This window comes from Pleurodeles waltl, chromosome 8 (genome assembly GCF_031143425.1).
Source record: "Pleurodeles waltl isolate 20211129_DDA chromosome 8, aPleWal1.hap1.20221129, whole genome shotgun sequence".
Lineage (NCBI taxonomy): Eukaryota > Metazoa > Chordata > Amphibia > Caudata > Salamandridae > Pleurodeles > Pleurodeles waltl.
In genome coordinates this window covers 68,681,150-68,704,875 of record NC_090447.1, presented here as the reverse complement: position 1 = coordinate 68,704,875, position 23,726 = coordinate 68,681,150, and the positions used below count along the sequence as shown (strand labels likewise).

The 23,726-nt window shown below is 43.4% G+C and overlaps 1 protein-coding gene across 1 annotated transcript in view; it reads left to right on the top strand.

Annotated features, from left to right (window-relative positions):
* RRM1 (ribonucleotide reductase catalytic subunit M1) overlaps nt 1-20,126 on the top strand; it is a 41,439-nt gene extending 21,313 nt beyond the window's left edge. The window contains exons 7-19 of the mRNA XM_069203703.1: nt 1,266-1,428; nt 2,089-2,230; nt 2,350-2,433; nt 5,609-5,770; nt 5,871-5,950; nt 12,770-12,971; nt 13,662-13,811; nt 14,500-14,721; nt 16,733-16,809; nt 17,057-17,192; nt 17,632-17,727; nt 18,330-18,518; nt 19,641-20,126. Of these exons, the coding sequence (XP_069059804.1) occupies nt 1,266-1,428; nt 2,089-2,230; nt 2,350-2,433; nt 5,609-5,770; nt 5,871-5,950; nt 12,770-12,971; nt 13,662-13,811; nt 14,500-14,721; nt 16,733-16,809; nt 17,057-17,192; nt 17,632-17,727; nt 18,330-18,518; nt 19,641-19,826 (1,889 nt within the window). The 3' untranslated portion in view covers nt 19,827-20,126. The remainder of the gene's footprint in view (nt 1-1,265; nt 1,429-2,088; nt 2,231-2,349; nt 2,434-5,608; nt 5,771-5,870; nt 5,951-12,769; nt 12,972-13,661; nt 13,812-14,499; nt 14,722-16,732; nt 16,810-17,056; nt 17,193-17,631; nt 17,728-18,329; nt 18,519-19,640) is intronic.
* The last annotated feature ends 3,600 nt before the right edge of the window (nt 20,127-23,726 follow it).

The following is a 23,726-nucleotide window of genomic DNA, read 5'->3' as shown; positions in this document are numbered from 1 at the left end:
GCGAATACTTGGTCAATGAGGTTTCTTTGATGTAAAGAACCACCTAAGAATTCACCCAACGTGTATCTGAAAATATGCCTTTATTTTATTTTGTAAATTTATTATAAGGCTCCTTTTGAGCAACAGCCATGTTCTCTTCATTGATATTTCAGGTTTCCTCGACTGTTGTTCCACCCCTCTTCTCTTCCCCCCCCCCCCCCCTTTTTTTACCACAACTTCAGGGTCTGGGAAACTTTGTGGGGGGGGGGGTCATGCTGATTTGTCTGCGTTTTGGCGCCTTGTTTCTTTTTTGCTGCGTCTGCCCTTGCCTGTTTGACCTTCCTAATGTAAATTATTATTATTATGGTGTTATGCATTGCTCCAGAAATTCACCATTCTTCCCAGACTTTCATGGTGCCCACTGGCATTGTAAATTCCTCGATTTATATTTTATTCCACTAATTTAAATGAGTGCTTTCTCGTGTATTACGCCCCATCGCAGGCCCATCCTCTCAGGAAAGAATGTTTGTCTTGTAAGCATTTCACTGTGAAGTGCCGTTGATTTGCCTCAGGCCAGACTTCCTAGGCAAGCCTGGTGAGGACTTGCACAACCGGCCTATATAAGGCTTACATTTCCTTCTAGCAATTTAAGGTAAAAGGGATTGCATCATGAAACGCCGAATTGTGGTCCACATTAGTGAACAACTCGGACTGTTAACGAATTGTGACACTGACGCAATCCTGAAGATAACGCAAATCCCAGGAAATCTAGATGGAAAGATTAAGGGTGCATAACGTTGTGAATTTACCAAACTTTATTCTGACAAGTTCACTACAAAGCATATGTTTATGCCTTCATTATAACACATCTGGGCATGAATCAAGGTGTTTTTTCTTTTTTTGTTTTCTGCTGGCTCCACAAAACTCCTGATTAGTTACGGTCCAAAATGAATTTTGTGGTGGTTTAAATAAGATATCAATTGCAAACTTAAGTTGTCTAACGATTATTACAATTGTGGATGATTTAACCAGTCTTAACATTTGTATAATTTTGAATTGAGAATTTTCTTTCAAAACAATAGGATTGTATTTTTGGATTTTTATTATGTTTTGGCTGGGCGTATTCTTTTAACAGATTATTCATTCACTCAATAGAATCTCATTAATCATGGTTAAGTTTAGTACTTGATGACCTAGATTTAGGACTGTGCTCCCCATGAACTTTAAAGCAGTTCAAGCCAGTGTTAGGTCTGTACAATCTTAACCATTCTCTTTCCTGTCTCCAGTTGCAGAGCGTCCCCAGCACATGCTTATGAGGGTGTCTGTTGGGATCCACAAGAATGACATTGATGCTGCAATTGAAACCTACAACCTGCTGTCGGAGAAGTGGTTTACTCATGCATCGCCCACGCTCTTCAACGCTGGAACCAATCGCCCTCAGCTCTCCAGGTGTGCTTTAGAATCGATGCAATGTTTTGGTGTGCATTTGTAAATTTGTTGGCCGCTGGGGAGTGTTTTGAAAGTAAACTGTTTGCATCTTACACAACTTCAGTGCACTCCAGAAGCTAGAGGCGGTGAATGAGGTGTGCAACAGAAATCCAGATCCAGAAAAAATTATGAATTAACATCTTTATGGAAAGAAAGGCCTGGGGCACTGTTGTAAAGTGCAGTGAAAAGGTATTCACACCCTCATGGCAACAGTTTCCTGTAGACGCTTAAGAGCCTTTTAGCTAAAGGCTGAGATCCTCTCCTACTTAAAGGACCGTGGGATGTCACAGGAGAGGCCTTCATGTCCACGGAATTCCTGCTTTAACAAGAAATAATATAGCCGATGGCCTGTGCAAAGAAACATTGCCTACCCCAGCTGGAGGTTTCCACCATCATAGCTCCGTTATCGCAAAAAAGTGACCATATATATTCGCATGAGGGCTCCTGGCTCAGTTTCAGATCTTTCTTTTCTGGGGACAGTAGCAGAGCACATTTTACCACTGAAGTCTGCAAACAGCATCTAGTCATGCCATGCTAAATCTTGGGCGGTGTATGGATATCTCTTGTGACTGGTGTCTTCGTCTTTTCCGGAAAGTAACTTCTTGCACATTTCTTTTGAAGCTGTTTCTTGCTCTGCATGAAGGATGACAGTATTGAGGGGATCTACGACACCCTGAAACAGTGTGCTTTAATTTCCAAGTCTGCTGGCGGCATCGGTGTAGCTGTGAGCTGTATTCGAGCCACAGGCAGCTATATTGCAGGGGTATGTTTCTGGTTTATATTTCCTCTGTAAGCCATTTTCTGCATGAAAGATTGTTATGCTGTTGCTGTTCTGGGAGGCTATTTTTTTTTTAATAACAATGGTGTTTCTCCGGATTACAGACGAATGGGAACTCCAATGGCCTTGTCCCAATGTTGAGAGTGTACAACAATACAGCTCGCTATGTGGATCAAGGTGGTAATAAGGTAAGGAAGGGTTATTAATAGTTGGCTATTCACTCTGAACCAGGTTGTCTAGAACAAAACTTTTTATTTTAAAAGAATTAAACAGGGGAATTACATTTCAGGGTAGAGATCTAGGGTGGCTCTGCTCCTGGCAGCTTTCACTTCTGACCGCCTGCTAGGGGAATGAACTGCCTTCATATTTAAAGAGACATAAGGTACCTCTAACATCAGCGTCGAGACTCCTTGATTCCGGCATATACAGGTTTGGCAAAATAGACCTTTATTACAACTGTTGTATTGCTAAAACTCAAACCATGCATTATACATGTAATTAATATTTATAATGGGCATCCTTACAATGGTGGACTTATGTGAACAACCCAGGTGCCAAGACGGTTCTTGTCAAACATCCTAGCACTGCCTTGTTTCTGGCACAAATGTATACTAGACAACCTCACTGTGGCTTTTGCAAAGCTCTCTGTGATGTCCTTTTCACTGTAATTAATCACACTGCCAACGTCTGCAGAGCAGGAGCTGCAGAGTTTTCAGCATCTTGGTTGTGGCATAAAACTGCTTCTGAATAGGCTTTTAATTTGCTTAAAACAAGAAGTTGTTGGGGTGCACGTCCATGATTAACTCTTCAGTGAGTTGTCCAATGGAACCCATTTTACAGGCCTCTGGATGACCAGGATGAATCATGTGGCAGTTTAGGCTGAGGTGCTTTGTTGGGGGTCCATGCATAATTTACTGGTGGGTCAGCGTTTCAGGATCCTGTTGTCTGGTTTTTAAAGCAGCTGGTCCTTCGATGACAGGTTTATGTACTTATTTCACCACATGCATGAAGATGCAAAGTGATGTTATCAGTCCAACTGGGGGACGAGTGTGAGTGAGTGTGTATATATTTTTTAGGCTTCATGGGAGCGGAATCAAACCGCTGCAATGTTTTACGTGAAAGCTGGAGTGATAAGTTCTTGCCTCCTTTGCAGTGCAGCTGTATATCCATACCCATGGCCCATAAACTGGCAGATTGATCCATTGGCATTCATCTTTTCAATCACCTGGGCACAAGCAGATTTGTTAAGCAAGCAGTTGCTCGTCACAAATGGAATCAGGTGTGGCATGGGGATCTCTGCCAATGAGTATTGTATCGGGAAACCTTTTTCCAACTTTAGAGAACCGTGAATTGGGAATTCCTTAATAGCTTGAGGGGTGGCTTGTCTAGGTATGGAACTCCCTTGGGTGTTTGAGCTGCCAGCGGGTGGTGCAAAAGGCTTGTCTGTTCTGATGCTGATCTGTTCAGGCTTCTGCCTGAAGCCGTGGCTTAATCTTTTTCCGCAAATGGATGGCAGTTTCATCCAAAGGCCCATAAACGCAGACTTGGTTTAGGCCCCAAGAGGTATACCCTCTTGTTTTCCCCCTTCCTGGGGTGGTTATAGCTGTGATGCTATAAGATTCCTTCGATTAGGAATTCGTTTTCCAGTTGACTGTGTAATTTTGTAAAAACAAAAATGAACTGCAAAATGAGGCTAGCAGCTTAACCTACTTAAATTTAGGAATTTTGTTTTTCAGCTGAAGGCTGTTTAGATGCTGTTAGGGGTTATTAGGTGGCAGTTTGTCTGTTTCCTCATAATTGGTGATTGTTACCAATTGAAAAGGGTTGCCAAATTCCCTCGTTCAGTTTGTGCCTTCAGAATGGGATGTAAACTTGGTCCTTTCTTACGGGCTACCATTTGAGACAGTATTTGAAGTGCTTAATTCTTTTTTTTTTTTTTTTTTTTTTTTTTTTAAGAATATTTGAACCTTCACTAGAAAGGTGAGTGAATTTCAGTTTTGACCAACTTTTTTGAGTTTTCTCAAAGGATAAGTGAGTTGAGATTTTTTGATCACTTGGGTTTGTCTGGCTCAAGGTGCTCTTTTTTTGGTAGGTGGATATAAGGCTGACGGAACATGCTGCATAGGCTTGATCCTAGTTGAACAAGTACTAAGAATTTTGCATAGGATTTTGTTTCCTCTGTGGTGAAACCGCGATACAGTACTTAAAAATGGCTCTCCTGTGGCCTTTAGAGTTTATTTGGCTTGGGGGGGAAAGGAAGTGACTTGCCCTTTTTATGAACTGCAGTAGAGATTTTCAGACTAGTCCTTGATGGCCCTTGCATTCCTTCTTGAAGTATGTGTTTCCTACTTGCTTTAGGGAGCTACCAGAGTTTGGGAATAGAGAGCTTTCCAATTTCCTGTTGTAGTTCTTCATTCAGCCCTGCCTAGAAGTGCTGCTTTGGGAAGGATTTGGATGCGGAAACTGCAGAGGTATCATCAGAAGAACAGTTTACCTGTGCTAATGGTCTTTTTGATGAAGGTAGTTGCCTGCAGATTCCACAGGATATCCAATGGTCTCAGTAATATTTTGTTAGATTTGAGAAAACTGACTACCTGTGTGTAATGTAGTAGAAGTGACTGTTTCAGACAGTGTCTTGCAGATCCATGATGAAGCAGTACTGTACCACCTGGCCTTGGAGGGGGAGGGGCAGCTAATTTTGCTTGTGGGTGTGTTTGTGTGTTTTTTTTTGCGGATGGGGGGGGGGGGGGGTCTGGGTCTTGCTTTGACACCAGAGTATAGTCTTGTAAGGAATCTATAGGAAGCTTTATATCAGTTGGAAAGAATATTCCTGCAGGAAGTAAATTGTACTTCTATGCAGCCACTTAGGTGCTGCCTGGATTCTTTTTTTTTTTTTTCTCTGCACGCCCACCCCCACCTTCTTAAAACATAGGTGCTAATCTTGGGTAAAGGAAGATTAGTCCTACCAGATTTTCGGAATACCTACTGTAGATACTTAACTTAGTGCATCTAATTTATGTAGCTGGTTGGCCTGAAAACCTGTCTGGGCTTGTTCTTCCTGGACCTTTGATAGGTTTTCCTCCTTTGAAGCTATTCACACTAGAACTTGCTTATGTCTTGCATTAATCTCTAAGTGTGGTCCATTTGTGAGTAAAATCTGCAATTCCCATTCCATCTACTGGAATATTTTTGTAGTTTATCTGCGTCCTTCACTACCCTTGCCCCAGACAAATGTAATTTTTGCTGTGGGAAAGAGGCTAGATACAAGCACCTCTGCCTTTGTTCACTCCTTGTAACCAACCTTCCTTTTCAACTACCTCGTTAAGATCTTCTTTTTTTTAATTTTTTATTTTATTTCATCAGAGGCCTGGTGCATTTGCCATGTACTTGGAGCCTTGGCACTTTGATGTCTTTGAGTTTCTTGACCTGAAGAAGAACACCGGCAAGGAGGAACAGCGAGCTCGTGATCTCTTCTATGCTCTCTGGATTCCAGATCTCTTCATGAAACGAGTTGAAAATAATCAGGTGAACTACCTTCTGCGCTATGCTGGTTGCTGTAGCCCCAGTGCTTGCTTGTGTGGGGGGGAAAAAAGAATGGGTCATGTAACTTGTCCTTCTCCCTTAGGATTGGTCCCTGATGTGCCCAAGTGAGTGTCCAGGTCTAGATGAAGTTTGGGGAGAGAAGTTCGAGGAACTATATGAAAGGTATGTCTCATTAGTTAGCGTGGCACGTCTATCTACATTTGTCGTTTCATTGCTTGACTGGGGCATGGATTGCTGGTTAAGGGCATCTGTGCACTCCCTACTTCTGTTATATTCTTGATGTAAGGAATCTTGGAGGCAATAGCTGCTGTTGGGTGTCGGCATTTAAAATTAATTTTAACATGTAACCATTAAATTTACAACAAATGAAGATGTTGACTCTTGTCATGACTGATAAGAAAGTGGATATCAGTACTTTATATTAAAACAATATGTTCGATGGCATCTGTCGCTGTAGATACGCATGTTTTGCAATAGCTCGCCATCTGGTGTTGGGCCGGAGTGTTACAAGTTGTTTTTCTTCGAAGAAGTCTTTCGAGTCACGGGACCGAGTGACTCCTCCTTTTGTCTCCATTGCGCATGGGCGTCGACTCCATCTTCGATTGTTTTTTTTCCGCCATCGGGTTTGGACGTGTTCCTGTCGCTCCGAGTTTCGGAACGGAAAGATAGCTAATTTCGGAAGATTTTCGTCGGTATTGTTGCGTTCGGGATCGGCGTAGTTAGATTCAACACCAGATCGAAGAGCTCCGGTGCCCTTCGGGGTAGTTTTTCGATCCCCCGTCGGGGCCTGGTCGGCCCGACCGCGTGCTGAAAAACGCCGATGGAACGGACCCCGTTCCGTTTCTGCCCCAAATGCCACAATAAATACCCCTATAAAGACCAACACTTGGTCTGTAACCTGTGCCTGTCACCTGAGCACAGTGAAGACACCTGCGAGGCCTGTTGTGCGTTCCGGTCCCGAAAAACACTCCGAGACCGTCGAGCCAGAAGACTTCAGATGGCGTCCGCGTCCACAGCCCACCGAGAGTTCGAGGAACAAGAAGAGGAAGGTACCTTCTCGATCCAAGACTCAGACTCCAAAGGATTCGACGATACACAAACCGTGAGTAAGACGTCGAAAACCACACAGAGGAAGATTTACAAGGCCCAGGGGACGCCACTGCCATCAGGCCATGGCTCCACCCATAAATTCGGTGACCGACCGTCGGCACCGAAAAAGGCCCAAACAGTGCCGAGATCGTCCGACTCCGGTCGAGACACCGGCACGCAGCCTTCTCGGGACCGAGAAAGTGCTGGAGACAAGCCTCGACACCGAGATGCCGGTGTGGACACGGCTCGACGCCGAGACAGCGGCACCGAAGAAGATCGACGCCAAGAGGTTTCGGCCCGAAAAAGAAAAAAGTCAACTCCGAGCCAAAAAAACACGCAGACAGGGTTTCGATGCCGAAACAAACTGCAAGCGACCCAGCTTCAGGCTCTTATACAGAAGAGCACTCGCTAACCTCCCAAATGCAAAAGCATAGGTTTGAGGAAGAGCTACAATCAACTGATGTGGACCATACGCAAAAGCGTATTTTCATACAGCAGGGGACAGGAAAAATAAGTACCCTTCCCCCCATTAGAAGAAAGAGAAGGTTGGAGTTCCAAACTGAACAGACACCACAACCAAAAGTGGTGAAAAGAGTTACCCCACCACCCTCTCCTCCGCCCGTGATTAACGTCTCACCAGCACAAACTCCATCACACTCCCCAGCTCACACCACCATAAGCCAGGGTGATCAAGATCAAGACGCATGGGACCTATACGACGCCCCAGTGTCAGATAACAGTCCGGAGGCATACCCTACGAAGCCATCTCCACCAGAGGACAGCACCGCGTATTCTCAAGTGGTGGCTAGAGCAGCACAATTTCACAACGTAAGCCTCCACTCAGAACAGGTCGAGGATGATTTTTTATTCAACACACTCTCCTCCACCCACAGTTCATACCAAAGCCTGCCTATGCTCCCTGGTATGCTCCGGCACGCAAAAGAAATCTTTAAGGAGCCGGTCAAAAGTAGGGCTATCACACCAAGGGTGGAAAAGTATAAGGCGCCTCCTACAGACCCGGTTTTCATCACTACACAGCTGCCACCAGACTCGGTCGTTGTAGGAGCAGCTAGGAAAAGGGCCAACTCCCACACATCTGGAGATGCACCACCCCCAGATAAAGAAAGCCGCAAGTTCGATGCAGCTGGTAAGAGAGTCGCAGCACAAGCTGCAAACCAGTGGCGCATCGCGAACTCCCAGGCACTACTTGCGCGCTATGACAGAGCCCACTGGGACGAGATGCAACATCTCATTGAACATCTGCCCAAGGACTTACAAAATAGGGCAAAACAAGTGGTTGAGGCGGGACAGACCATTTCCAACAACCAGATCCGCTCCTCCATGGACGCTGCAGATACAGCTGCACGGACAATTAATACATCTGTAACTATCAGAAGGCATGCATGGCTCCGAACGTCTGGATTTAAACCAGAGATTCAACAAGCAGTTCTCAATATGCCTTTTAACGAAAAAGAACTGTTCGGTCCAGAAGTGGACACAGCGATTGAGAAACTCAAAAAAGATACCGACACTGCCAAAGCCATGGGTGCACTCTACTCCCCGCAGAGCAGAGGCAATTACAGCACATTCCGTAAAACACCCTTTCGAGGGGGGTTTCGGGGTCAGAGCACACAAGCCAGCACCTCACAAGCAACACCGTCCAGTTACCAGGGACAGTATAGAGGAGGTTTTCGGGGACAATATAGAGGAGGGCAATTCCCTAGGAATAGAGGAAGATTTCAGAGCCCCAAAACCCCTACTACTAAACAGTGACTCACATGTCACTCACCCCCTCCACACAACACCAGTGGGGGGAAGAATAAGTCATTATTACAAAGCATGGGAGGAAATCACTACAGACACTTGGGTTCTAGCAATTATCCAACATGGTTATTGCATAGAATTTCTACAATTCCCTCCAAACATACCACCAAAAGCACAAAATTTGACAACACACCATTCCTATCTCCTGGAGATAGAAGTGCAGGCACTATTGCAAAAGAATGCAATCGAATTAGTGCCAAACACACAAATAAACACAGGAGTTTACTCACTGTACTTTCGGATACCAAAGAAGGACAAAATGCTGAGACCAATCCTAGACCTCAGAGTAGTGAACACTTTCATCAAATCAGACCACTTTCACATGGTCACACTACAAGAAGTATTGCCATTGCTAAAACTACACGACTACATGGCAACTTTAGACCTCAAGGATGCTTATTACCATATACCAATACACCCATCGCACAGGAAATACCTAAGGTTTGTATTCAAGGGAATACATTACCAATTCAAGGTACTGCCTTTCGGATTAACAACCGCACCAAGAGTCTTTACCAAATGTCTAGCGGTAGTCGCTGCACACATAAGAAGGCAGCAAATACATGTGTTCCCATATCTAGACGACTGGCTAATCAAGGCCCATTCGTTAATAGAGTGCTCAAATCGCACAAATCATATCATACAAACCCTCTTCACACTAGGGTTCACCGTCCATTTCACAAAATCCAAAATTCTGCCGCGCAAGGTACAACAATACCTGGGAGCCATAATAGACACATCAAAAGGAGTAGCCACTCCAAGTCCCCAAAGAATTCAAAATTTCAACACCATCATACAACGCATGTATCCAACACAAAGGATACAAGCAAAGATGGTACTACAACTCCTAGGCATGATGTCTTCATGCATAGCCATTGTCCCAAACGCAAGACTGCACATGAGGCCCTTACAACAGTGCCTAGCATCACAATGGTCACATGCACAGGGTCACCTTCTAGATCTGGTGTTAATAGACCGCCAAACTTACCTCTCGCTTCTGTGGTGGAACATAAATTTAAACAAAGGGCGGCCTTTCCAAGACCCAGTGCCACAATACGTAATAACAGATGCTTCCATGACAGGGTGGGGAGCACACCTCGATCAACACAGCATACAAGGACAATGGAACGTACATCAAACAAAACTGCATATAAATCACCTAGAACTTCTAGCAGTTTTTCAAGCACTAAAAGCTTTCCAACCAATAATAGTTCACAAATACATTCTCGTCAAAACAGACAACATGACAACAATGTATTATCTAAACAAGCAAGGGGGGACACACTCCACGCAGTTAAGCCTGCTAGCACAAAAGATTTGGCGTTGGGCAATTCACAACCAAATTCGCCTAATAGCACAATTTATACCAGGGATCCAAAATCAACTCGCAGACAATCTCTCTCGATCACAAACAGGTCCACGAATGGGAAATTCACCCCCAAATTCTGAACACTTATTTCAAACTCTGGGGAACACCTCAGATAGACTTGTTTGCGACAAAGGAGAACGCAAAATGCCAAAACTTCGCATCCAGATACCCACACAAACAGTCCCAAGGCAATGCCCTATGGATGAACTGGTCAGGGATATTTGCTTACGCTTTTCCTCCTCTCCCTCTCCTTCCTTACCTGGTAAACAAACTCAGTCAAAACAAACTCAAACTCATATTAATAGCACCAACTTGGGCAAGGCAACCCTGGTACACAACGCTGCTAGACCTATCAGTAGTACCCTGCATCAAATTGCCCAACAGGCCAGATCTGTTGACACAGCACAACCAAAAGATCAGACACCCAGATCCAGCATCGCTGAATCTAGCAATCTGGCTCCTGAAATCCTAGAATTCGGGCACTTACAACTTACCCAAGAATGTATGGAAGTCATAAAACAAGCCAGAAGGCCATCCACCAGGCACTGCTATGCAAGTAAATGGAAGAGGTTTGTTTGCTACTGCCATATTAATCAAATACAACCATTACACACAACTCCAGAACATGTAGTGGGTTACTTGCTTCACTTACAAAAATCTAACCTGCCTTTCTCTTCCATTAAAATACACCTTGCAGCAATATCTGCATACCTGCAGACTACCTATTCAACTTCCCTATATAAGATACCAGATATTAAAGCATTCATGGAGGGCCTTAGGAGCATTATACCACCAAGAACACCACCTGTTCCTTCATGGAACCTAAATGTTGTCCTAACTAGACTTATGGGTCCACCTTTTGAACCCATGCACTCCTGCAAAATACAGTTCCTAACCTGGAAGGTGGCATTTCTCATCGCCATCACTTCCCTAAGAAGAGTAAGCGAGATTCAGGCGTTAACAATACAGGAACCTTTTATACAACTACACAAGAATAAGGTCGTCCTAAGGACCAACCCTAAATTTTTGCCAAAGGTTATTTCACCGTTCCATCTAAATCAAACAGTGGAACTTCCAGTGTTCTTTCCACAGCCAGATACCGTAGCTGAAAGGGCACTACATACATTAGATGTCAAAAGAGCATTGATGTATTACATTGACGGAACAAAAAACATCAGAAAGACTAAACAACTATTTATTGCATTTCAAAAACCTCATGCAGGAAACCCAATATCAAAACAAGGTATAGCCAGATGGATAGTTAAATGCATCCAAATCTGCTACCTTAAAGCTAAACGACAGCTGCCCATTACACCAAGGGCACACTCAACCAGAAAGAAAGGTGCTACCATGGCCTTTCTAGGAAACATCCCAATGCAAGAAATATGTAAGGCAGCCACATGGTCTACGCCTCACACATTCACCAAGCACTACTGTGTAGACGTGTTATCCGCACAACAAGCCACAGTAGGTCAAGCCACATTAAGAACATTATTTCAGACTACTTCCACTCCTACAGGCTGAGCCACCGCTTTTGGGGAGATAACTGCTTACTAGTCTATGCAAAACATGCGTATCTACAGCGACAGATGCCATCGAACTGAAAATGTCACTTACCCAGTGTACATCTGTTCGTGGCATCAGTCGCAGTAGATTCGAATGTGCCCACCCGCCTCCCCGGGAGCCTGTAGCAGTTTGGAAGTTACCTTCAACTATTTATATATGTATCATCTCGACCTTAAATAGGTGCATACTTAGTCACTCCATTGCATGGGCACTATTACTACAATTCAACTCCTACCTCACCCTCTGCGGGGAAAAACAATCGAAGATGGAGTCGACGCCCATGCGCAATGGAGACAAAAGGAGGAGTCACTCGGTCCCGTGACTCGAAAGACTTCTTCGAAGAAAAACAACTTGTAACACTCCGGCCCAACACCAGATGGTGAGCTATTGCAAAACATGCGAAGCTACTGCGACTGATGCCACGAACAGATGTACACTGGGTAAGTGACATTTTCATTCTTTATAGCTGATTGCAATTGCCCTTAATATGAGTGTTCGGCTGGGTGAAAACCTTCGCAGATGCTTATGTTTTTTTGAACTACTCGGGCTTCTAGTTTGTGCCACTATCATAGCTGTAATGAACCTTTACTGGAAATCGCTTGCTAGATTGTGGTGTTTCTCTTTCATTCGCACTTCTAGCCTGCTGCCTGTCCTTCGATCAGTTGGCTTGCGTCCTTGTTTATCTTTAAGTGGTGGAAGATTAGTCCTACAAATCCACACACATCGAGGCTTTAAGTGAAGCAAATGAAATTCTTACTTAGGCGAGCATAATCTACTGATAAAGCCCTTATATTTCATGTTTTGAGCATGCGCTTTCCATCCTCTTCCCATAGGTTGCTTTTTTATTTTTTTTTATTTTTAATTTTTTGAAACCATAGTGAACTTTGTGATAATTGGTTTGGCACCTGCTTGCTTTACGGTGATTTCTTTCTTCCCTACCCCCCCCCCCCCCATGTTGTATTTAATTTTAGAATCCTGGTTAAAGTTAAAATATAATGTAAGTTTGTTAGCCTGCTCTTTTGTTACGTTTTTATTACTGCAATCGCATGATCACTTAGTTGCAACAAGTGATTGCTTTAATCAAAACCGGTCATCTAGCGTGTTCGTTCTTTTGATCCATCATTACTCTCTAGGTACGAGAAAGAGGGCCGTATTCGCAAAGTAGTGAAGGCCCAGCAGCTCTGGTATGCTATCATTGAGTCTCAGACTGAAACAGGTACTCCCTACATGCTCTACAAGGATGCCTGCAACCGAAAGAGTAACCAGCAGAACTTGGGAACAATTAAATCCAGCAACCTGTGCACAGAAATTGTGGAATACACCAGCCACGATGAGGTGAGATCATGCTTTTGCCTGCCTCCATTTTTTTTATTTTTTTATTTTTTTTAAACTCCACTGACTAGAAGATTGTCATCGCATTTTAAATCATGATTTGTCGTAGAGGAACTTTAACAGCTTTGTAATTGTAGAGCTATTCAATTGCTGGAATGGGTGTGTGTACTTGAAATCAAAGTATGTTAGAGATCAAGCGCTACACCATAGCATTCTGGGGGCTTGCAGCAAATCAGGGTGGTGGAAACTGATCTCTTCAGCCTGGGAAATTTATGAAAGTGCCACCGGGCAGAAGTCTCATCTAAAAGGAGACTAGCACATGCTGTGGGGAACAATGATCCCAGCTTCAGTAAATATTTAATTCTACAGATTATGACCATCTTGGTGCAGGTTGAAGAGAAGATACGAAAGTTACCATTAGTGTAACTGGACTTTCCATTTTCATATACTTTTTTCTGCACAGGAGTACAGTATGTTTGATTGCACGACGCGTGTATGCCCTTGCACACGTCAAATACCAACCTTGCAATACTTGTTTCAATTGCCTGGTTGTGGACCTAAGGCTTTAATTCTGGTGACATTTGAACCCCTGGTTCCAAAAAAAAATGCTGTGCTGGCTAGTTCACATTGCTTTTATTATTTACTGTATATAAGGGATCCATCAACCTTAACACTGCTGTTTATCTTTTCCAGGTCGCTGTGTGTAACTTGGCTTCCATTGCTCTGAACATGTACGTGACCTCTGATCGCACTTTTGACTTCAAGAAACTGGCTGAAGTCACCAAAGTGATAGTCCGTAATCTAAATAAAATCATTGAAATAAACTTTTACCCTGTGCCTGAGGTAAGATGATAGCCAAGCGTGAGTTTACAGAAGTGTCCGCCTCTCCATCTTTCTAACAAGCTGTATCGTGTTTCGCCTCTTGCTATGAGTGTTGCACAAATGTCTCTGCCATGTGAACTGAAACTGATCTAAGGAACAGAGCAAGGTCGCTGCTTTTTGCAGTTGCAATTGTGGAATAGAAATGTATCCCTTGTGGTTTACTTATGCTAAAGTGTGGGAATCTATACTTTTTCTATACAGGGCACCTGTACTTTAGGTATCCTCTTGCTCAAGGGTATTTTCTTGGTTCACAAGCATTTGTTTTGCTAGTGAGCATTCTGGTTCTCCCCTTCCCGCCCCCGAACAAAAAATAACTTGACAATGGTAGTTACGTGAGGTATTGTTTTGCTTCCTTTACCAGTGATATTTGGGGTGAGGGAGGTTTAAGGGGATTTTTCTTCTGCTTTTACCGCTTGGTAGGTTGCTGATGAGCTTGCAGTAGCATTGCTTTCATTCATTTAATCTTGGTGGTCATTGCATGCCTTAATTTTTTATCTGGATTTTAGCAGCACCTCCAATCCCAGAACGTTTTTTTTTTTGCCTTGGCTCAGTGTTAAATTCCTGTTGTAACCAATACTATTGTACAAGGAGACTTGATTGAAGTAAAGTACAAACTAATAAATCACTTTTTTTTTTTCTTCTTTTTTAGGCTGAATACTCAAACAAGCGCCATCGTCCCATTGGCATTGGTGTTCAGGGCCTGGCTGATGCCTTTATCCTAATGAGATATCCGTTTGAGAGCCCTGAAGCCCAGCTGCTGAACAAACAGATCTTTGAGACCATTTACTATGGAGCATTGGAATCCAGCTGTGAATTGGCAGAAGAGCTTGGACCCTATGATACATATGAGGGATCGCCAGTCAGCAAAGGAGTACGTTCTTACTTTTACCAGAGGCCTTCTGCTTGATTGCAAGTTTTTTTTATTTAAAAAAAAAAAAAAAAAAATTGTGTGGAATTAAACTGTCCGCACGATGTGGGGTTTTGGATTAATATGTGGGTGCTACTGTTTAGAAACATTTTATCAGATGAGGGTGCGGGATGGGTATAAGAAAGCCAATCACCATTGAACATCATGGTAGTAACGTATGTTGTCGGGGAAGGTCTTGTCTGATTTAAAAAATATCCTATTGATTTTGTTCACGTTTTACAATACCAGTAGTGTGACTGTTGTGGATTTAAACTTTAAAGAACACTAGTCTTTTCCTTCTCTAGTACATTGCCCTGCTCAGCAGAGTTTGGGGGAGCCATGTGAGATGGCCTCTTCAGTCTATTGCGTTACTGTATGGTGTGACTGCTATGGCGCTTGTGGCAGAGCATGTGGGCACGTCCCCCATGGCTGTCTGCTTTGCTAGGTTGGATGTTTGTGTGTGTGGGGGGGCGATTGGGGTGGAAGGGTTTTGAAGTTTGGCGTTTCCCCTAGGATAGCTTTGCCTCTAGAAATAGCCTGTGGTGATTGTTGTGTCGGCTGGTAGACACACTTTAAACCTATGATATGTCTTTGTTTTTTGCCTTTTCTCTCCTGAGCATTGTGATGTAATTTTGAGTTTTGCCTGCGGCTTGTGCGCTGCGCACCAAAGATGCTCGGCAAGGTGTAAAATTGTATCCGATTCATGCGCTCTTCCGTATTCCGTCCTCCAGAGGCGAATGCTCTGATGGCGGGTAGAGGCCATCTGAAATGAACGTGACTGTACCTGTAGCAGTTGTCTATGAACTGCTTTCTGCTGGTCTGGACGGGCTGTTGCATCCGTGCTGGAAAAGATTCATCTTTCTTGTTTTGAATCTGGGGGGGTTTGAGTGGCAGGACCGTACATGAGTTTGTTCAGTTTATTTTACCTGCAGTGAAGCAATCTGGAACTGGCTATGCCAGAAAGTCATCATGGAAATTGTTTCCACTCAGACTTCTGTATCCACCTGCTATCACAGCGGTAGATGTGTATGTTGTGGTAGCAGTTTGATACACAAATCTGCACTGCAGAGAAGCTTTCCACAGGCTAAAGTTTCATTAGGTTAAGGGCATAGATCTTGTAGCTGTCCGCCCAGTTAAACTTAAGGGTGTACGGACTGTATGGGGTTAAGTGTGATCAGCAAAGCACATCAGTCGCTGTGAAGGCCCCTGCAGCCACAAGGCGACTTTAGATCGCACCATCACTAACCATAACCAAAATGATCGTTAATTTTAACAAGATTGTAGTCTGTCTCCACAGTTCCACCCAGTAGCTGGAATCCATTTTCCTAGATTTACTTTAAGCTCTCCCTGTGTATCTGAATTTAGAGCCGGACTTCCGCGCTATTTGAGTTGTAAAACTGCTGTGATCTTTGCAGCAACTCGAACCTGCGTGTCAAACTAGGGACGCCGGTCACCCCGGATTGCAGGGAAGCTTTGGCAATCAGTGCACGATTCATTTGTCAAGAAAAGGCAATATGTGTTAAAGTGCAGAGCTAGAATGTAATGAATTTTGGTGCTTTCTAATGTATAGCAGCCGTGCTGAATGGAGTAAAACATACTGTACAGAGCACAACGCATTAAGTATTGCTGGAATACTTCCTTCTCCTGTATGCGCCTTTGCCTGAAGTGTTGCAATCTTTGCTTCTGAATTAGTGTGCTTTTTTGTGTTTATTATTTTTTTTATATATTTTTTTTAAAGCCTTTTAGCTCTGTTCACTCCCACCCCGCATCATCTGTCTTAAGTGCCTTTTTGAGTGGTCCGATGAGGTCTTAAGCACTTTGTGTGTGTGTATTGGGTGGTGGGGGGGCAGATTTACCGCTTTCTGTGGTACTGGGGTGGATTCATATTTACCGGGCAAGGGTTTGTGCTAGGAGTGGAGTAAGGATGGGTGTTCGTGGACCTACAGCCGTTGTGTAATCTTGTGTTCTATTTCAGATCTTGCAGTATGACATGTGGGACGTCACACCTACTGGTTTGTGGGACTGGACAGCTTTAAAGGAGAAGATTGCGAAGTGAGTCGTTTCACAGTATTTTCAGGCATGAGCCCATTCTGCACATATTTGAGATGTGACCTTTGCTTTGCAGCCCATGCACCAAAATGTCTTGTTCATCTGAGTACAAGAATGAGAGATTCTGTTCCTTTTCGGTTATGTCGGCCTAATTTGGCTTGCCTAAAATGTTAGAACCCCACTCACTCTAACCTCCGTTTCATTTGTGACCTCTTTTTTTTTTTTTTACTTTGTACTTTTTCCCCCTCAGACATGGTGTTAGAAACAGTCTGCTTCTTGCACCAATGCCAACTGCCTCTACAGCCCAGATTTTGGGTAATAATGAATCCATCGAGCCATACACCAGCAACATCTACACGCGCAGAGTTCTTTCTGGGGAGTTTCAGGTAACTAAACCCGTTGTAGAGTGTTGGAGCTAGATCGTCTTGCTTTAGGTTATGTTTATCTATTTCTCTGCCATTGAAGGGTCCAGTTGGATGTTACTACTGAGAATGGCGTGTCTTGAGCTTTTTTAGATTTTCATATCTATTTGTTAAAGACATCTTGTTTCCACAATCTGTCATTTATTCTACTTACTGATCATAAATATGGTAGTGAGTAACTGCCAAATCTGTAGACATGAAGGTTGTTTTACTCTTTAGGCTTGAATTACCGGCTCTCATCTCTTGGTCATTTTAAAGCACTTGTAAAAAGTTGGTTAATTTGGGTATTTGGAGAGAAGGGTGCAGGGAGAGAGACAAACTTTCTGGCTATGTTGGCAGTAAATTGTATTTTTTTTTTTTTTTAACTTGACATAAACAGGTTACCTTATTTTATTCGTTTTAGATTGTAAACCCCCACTTGCTGAAAGATCTGACTGAAAAGGGTTTGTGGAGCGAAGAGATGAAAAACCAAATCATAGGCTTCAACGGCTCCATTCAGGTAACTTGGTGGAGGTTTTCTATTCACATCCACTGTGCAAGGCTGTAGATTCTCACCAATATTCCTTAAATCTAAAAAGGACCATTGTGACCGGAGGGTGGCTTTATTAGTTCGTATAATATAGATTGTTTTTGTTGTGAATCCTCTGATACCTAGTATTTTTAATTTCCACAGAAGTTTGAGATCTGTGACTATTAATGTCTTTGATTGCTTAGTTGGCTAATTTCCGAACACGACTTCCACTTGTGTGTTCTGTGATTCTGGCTTGTGGTCTTGTATTTCTGTGGTGTAGGGTACAGGTAGCCAAACAGCCTTTTTTTTTTTTTTTTCTTTGTCAATTTAGAGTTTATTAACTTTCCCTATAATCCTAGTGTGATTTATAGTGATCGCCTCTAAGAATTCTTGGGAGGATCTCCTCGTATTACTATTATAATAACCTGTTAAGAATGGGACTTAATCGCTGATACACTTTTTTATTATGAGTTTTTTCTTTTCTGGAAGTAGTTGGACCGTATTACCATGCTAATTTTTTCTGCCCTTGATGTCTCCTAGTCCGTTTCAAAGTATGTTTAATACATCTCTGCTCTTATATTCTTTCCTAGAGTATTCCAGAGATTCCTGACGACATTAAAGAGCTTTACAAAACTGTGTGGGAAATCTCACAGAAAACCATCATTACCATGGCAGCAGATCGAGGCGCTTTCATCGATCAGAGCCAGTCTCTAAATATCCATGTTGCAGAGCCAAACTATGGAAAGCTTACCAGCATGCACTTCTTTGGATGGAAGCAGGTAAGTGTCGCTGAAGGAGACTGGCTAGTTACAAAAAATCTTGTGTAGTTTGGGGTGCTTTGGGAAAGCTACTACAAGCTGTGAAAAACAAGGTGGCATGGTCCGTCTTAACCCACTAGAATGCCTGGGCATAATAGCCATAACCTTGTACTTAGTGTTTTTTATCCCAAGCCCAAAACTACCTTATCAAGACACCAAGCACATGGGTAAATCATCCCTTCGTGAACATGTGCACCGGCGCCATGCCCTGCCTAAAGATCTAATCTCATTTCTTGATTGTATAAACTATCCCACAGTTAAGTGTTAATTGCTGGGGCTCAATATGTAAGCTGTACCTTTTTTAAGTTACTGAGCACTGTCGTATGAGAGCTTGCGAACTGGTTACAATGACAGACCACATCACAGAATTGTAGACTATTTCAGGTTTTCACCTTGTGTGCGGTAGCGTTTTTGTGTTTTTTTTTTTTTAACTTTTTTTTTTTTTAAGCTAATCAATTTCTTTTAAACTGGTTATGTTTGCACTGTTGCAATCTGCACAGATTTGAGTCATTTGTTTTAGTCTGTATATCATTTATTGGCCCAAATGTTGTAAGAAGGCTGTCCACATCAGAGGGATGAACATGAGATGCCACACTAATTTACTCTAGGCTAACTAAGACCTTAACTGAATGCCATTACAGTTTAAGAAACCCACCTTCTGTGAGTTTGTGAATGTCGTCCAATTCTTAGCATTACATTTTGAGTTTTATTCTTGAATATATATCCAGTGTTGATGGCCTAATTAAATAGTTAATTTAATCACTTACTGCAGCTATCAACGTGTGTGGTCAATGCTGTAAATTTCACATAAATAGATCGTTATCAAATAGGATTTGACTGACATTCTTAGTATTAAAACATCAGATATTGACCAGTTAGGTGAGCAATGGAGCCATTAAAAAAAAATATTGGTGAACTAATGGGAGTAAACTGGTATTTGTCCCGTATGAAACTAGGCCGATGACTGCCACCACTCTGTTTGCATGAATACTGAGGCCCCCAGTGTTTTACGTGAGCGCTTTTGTGTGTCATACGTGGTTACTGTTGGCGTCTGAAGTACTTGACTTGTGTTCATACTTCCAGGGCCTAAAGACTGGCATGTACTACCTCAGAACCAAGCCAGCCGCCAACCCAATCCAGTTCACTCTCAACAAAGAGAAGCTGCAGGAGAAGGTGGTGACGGAGGAGAAGGAAGAGAAGGAGAGGAACACTGCGGCCATGGTGTGCTCCTTGGAAAACCGAGACGATTGCCTGATGTGTGGATCCTAATCTGAGCCTGCGAAGATCCTGAGCGTCTGTGTGAAACGTCAGAAGCCGCGCCTTTTGGAAGTGTTTGTAGGGTCCTTGGGACTAGTGAGCCGCTAGTGGTGCAGCCCTTCCTGCAAGTCCTATGTGGTTAGTCCGCTCTCCGCAAGGTCAGCTTCACTCTGAATATACAAGGAATATTTTTTGTACAAATGTGGACTTTGTACATATACTGCTTCGACCTCCTAGAAAAGGGGATAATTTTGTATTGCTAACCCAGTATCCACTGTACTGTTGCTGCAAATGAACCTGTACAGAATCAAACGTGTGTGGTAATGAACTTCTTTGGCGCATTTGTTGGAGCTGCTGTTGTTACTAAGGCAATTCTATTAAGGAGGCAGGTGGTGGGATCTAATTTGTCAAAGGGGCCTCATTGGGTGGTCGTCTGGACAATGTGGTGCAGCTCAACCGGCTTTCTTCTCATTGGCTTTGATTACAAGATGCTGGTCCCGAGTACTCGAAGTGCTCGTTTCCTTTACATTTGTATCAGATTCCGGCCTTTCTTGCTGGTTCCCACTGCATTACGAATTTGATTTTCCTTGGGTGGGGCAGGCTTGGCTGCGGAAGGGCGTGTGTGGGGGTTGGGGGGGGGAAGGGGGGTGGTTCGAACAATCTATTTTTGCCTAAGCTACTAGATACAAAACTCGAGTGCTCTTGCATTGACCTGTCAAACACTGCAGTTCAGTAAATAAACGTTTAGTCCTGTGGGTTGAATCCTCTCATCTCATAGCAGACTACCACACACTTGTAGAAGATGGAATCCTTATATCAAGCCAATAGGTTGAAGCCTTTACCTTGCTAAACTACGTGGTAATGCACTTGATGCATCCAGGAGTCTGATGTTACTGCTGCTTGCAGATTCATCACCTATTAAATGTCCAGAGGTGTGAGACTGGATCTGGGGACTGCCATGGCTCTCCTGTTCTGATATGTGGCACTGCGATCTAGTGAAGTCAGAGCTTCAGCTGGCCAAAATCATCCCGGAAGGGCCTCAACTGGCCTGGAGACATCTGTTTTGGTCCTGTACCACTTACAAATACTATGATGGCTTTGGTTTAGGATGCGGAGGTTGCCTGTGCGAACATCTGTCTACCTCTGATTTGACATGGCTAGTGGGATTTACCTTGGTGCCAGTCAGTATGCATGCACTGTGGGAGATGAGTCGTAGGGTTCTTGAGTCTGCCTGGCCATCTGAAGGACAACGTGGAGGTGGTCAAGAACAGCCAGGATGTTTCCTTCTAGATCGGGTCAGGCCTGTACATAGTGTGGTCTGTGTCCAGGACAGTTGGATCCTCTGGACTACATATAAATGCTGGAATATATTCTATGAGCTTTTCATGTGATACTGTAGCCTACTGGACCTGTGTTTTGGTGGTTCATGCCTTAGTGGGGTGGGGGGGGCGGGCAGGTAGTTTCAGCCTTGGAATGCCTGATCTTTGGGCCTAGCATCTCCAGCGTGTGTGTGTGTGTGTGTGTGTGTGTGTGTGTGTGTGTGTGTGTTTTTTTTTTTTTTTTTTTTTTTTTTTTTTAAGCCATATTGGAAAGCCAGCAGCCTAACCAGTTTGTTGGGCATTACGGAGGCTGTGGCAAACTTGAGAGTAGACGGGCCCAGGAACTCATTTGCCTTTCCTCTACCATTAGTAAGAGTGCCTTAGTGTAGGAAGGCTGGCCTGGCATGTGGTGGACACCTATTGTATTTACACCTTACACCAGGTCCAGGCAATCCTTATTAGTTAGTGAACAGTGTTTAGGAAGCCACAGAGAAAACAAGGCTGAATATAGTTCAAGAAGGATTTATTGAAGTAACAGCATCTTAGATAAAATGGCATGTATTACAATAACTAGGATGTTAAAACACACTAAAAGCAAAAAGGTGACAAGTGTGAAACACAAAAACAGTCCCACCATACTGTTATTAGTAGTAAGAGATAGATATCTCGATCTTACCTAAACTATGTTAGAGCACAGCGTGATAAGCCCTAATCTGCCCTTCCGTCCCCACCTCCGGGAGACATCCCCCCTCTTACTGGAGCAAAGAAGCCTGTTGTCTAAAGACACTGCCTTCGTAGGCCAGCGATTTGGTAGTCTGAGCAAGTAAATGTAGCGAAGGCAATCTGCATGCTGTCGTGGTCATCTGGCTGGAATCTCCCTCTAACATGAATGGGACAAACTGTTTTTTATAATAAAACAGTTGATATTCCAGTAAGAGGTTCCCACGTAGGATATGTATGTTTCTTTCAATGTTGGAGACACAGCGTACCACTTTTGCTGGTAATCCTATCTGACTGTAGCATTGAAAGCACAAAGTGAAATGCTAAGAACATGCTTTCCTAAGCAAAGGAACAAATAGAGAAAATAAAACAGCACTGCTAATGCTAGAAAGAGCAGTGAAGTCAGTCCCAGTGCAACAAATTTGGCATGGGTGCTATCCTGAGTGTTTACTGGTTTCCAAGGATGGAGATCAACTTGTGATTCTTAGGCTCTTGAACTACTTTAAAAAAATAAAAAAAAATAATTCAAGATGCTGTTCCTGGCTCTGGTTGTGTTGGTGTTAGGAGTATAAGACTGGATGGTGTCCCTTGCTGGACTAATTTCAAATGCAGATCATGCAGTTGCACATGAGTTTTTTTTAATTTTTTTTTTTAAGTTGTGGTAGGTTCTACCTTTTACCAATTACTGGTCCTCTTAGTTGTCCCGATACCAGCATCTTGGGTCTTATGTTTGTAGTACACTTTTACAGGTCTAGTTTCTATGTTCGTGTACCTCAACAGTTGACTGCTAAATAAGGGATTGCCACAGCCTTTTTTTTTTTTTTGGTTCAACTTGTGGTCTCATCAGCTTGTCAAGTCACATAGATACTTCTCAGTGCCTCTTTCTTATACAGGTGATGCTGGATCTGACATCTTCATAAGCATTACCTTCTCCTTAGAGGATCCAGGGCTATCTTGATAGGATTCCGATGTTTCAGGTGGGTGCTGGAGTTCCTGTCCTAATGGTTCTTTGCCTGGCAGATCTTTTGGCCTTCTGTAGGTCATGCAGTGGCACAGGAGGCTGGTCAACAGTGCAGCCTCGTGTAGTGGTTCCAGCATGAGAATAATATGTCAGAATTCCACTGTGAGGTGCTTTCTTTGGTCGTTGAAGGAAAATCTGGCATAAGGAAAACTCCTTTTGTCTGTCATAAGCAATAGCCCCTATAGTGATACTCATCTACCTTGGGGTGTGCCTCTATGAGCTTAAGTTCAGAGGCCTCTGGGCTTCAAGGGAGAACAGGTTTTGTCTGGCCCGATAGGCAGCGAAGAGTAGTAAAGCTATTGGTCTAGATGTTTAGAACCCCCCCTCCTCTCCCCAGTGCATTGTGTTCTCAACCAGTAGAGAAGTGTGTGGTTGGTCTTTGTATGGAAGCTCCAAAACTGGGCCTGGGCACTAGTCTATGAAACTTGCATGTTTGTCAGCCAACACACATCCTGAACTGGTGTCCTTTTGACCAGTGATCTTCATCTGGAAACAGTCCAGGTCCTCTTTGCCCTACGCAGCACTCCTTAGATGAGCCTATCTACCCACCTAAGGAGTGCTGTCAAGCTTATGCTATAAGGAGCGTTGGCTGATGAGTTTATTTTGAAGTGGAACTGTCCACTTCACTTCTCATTTCTCCTTTGTGCCCAATGCCATTACATCCTTGAGTATTGAGGAAGCTGTGCCAAGATAGGGTTTAAGCCATTCTGATTGCCCTGTTCTAGCCAGGGAGGGTGTCGCAATCGGGACTGTTGTGACACTTCATGTAATTCCCACTCTGCCTATCTCAGAGTATGAAATATACACATAGTAGGGTAGACCCAACTCTCTTCAATCCTGTTTATTTTTTTT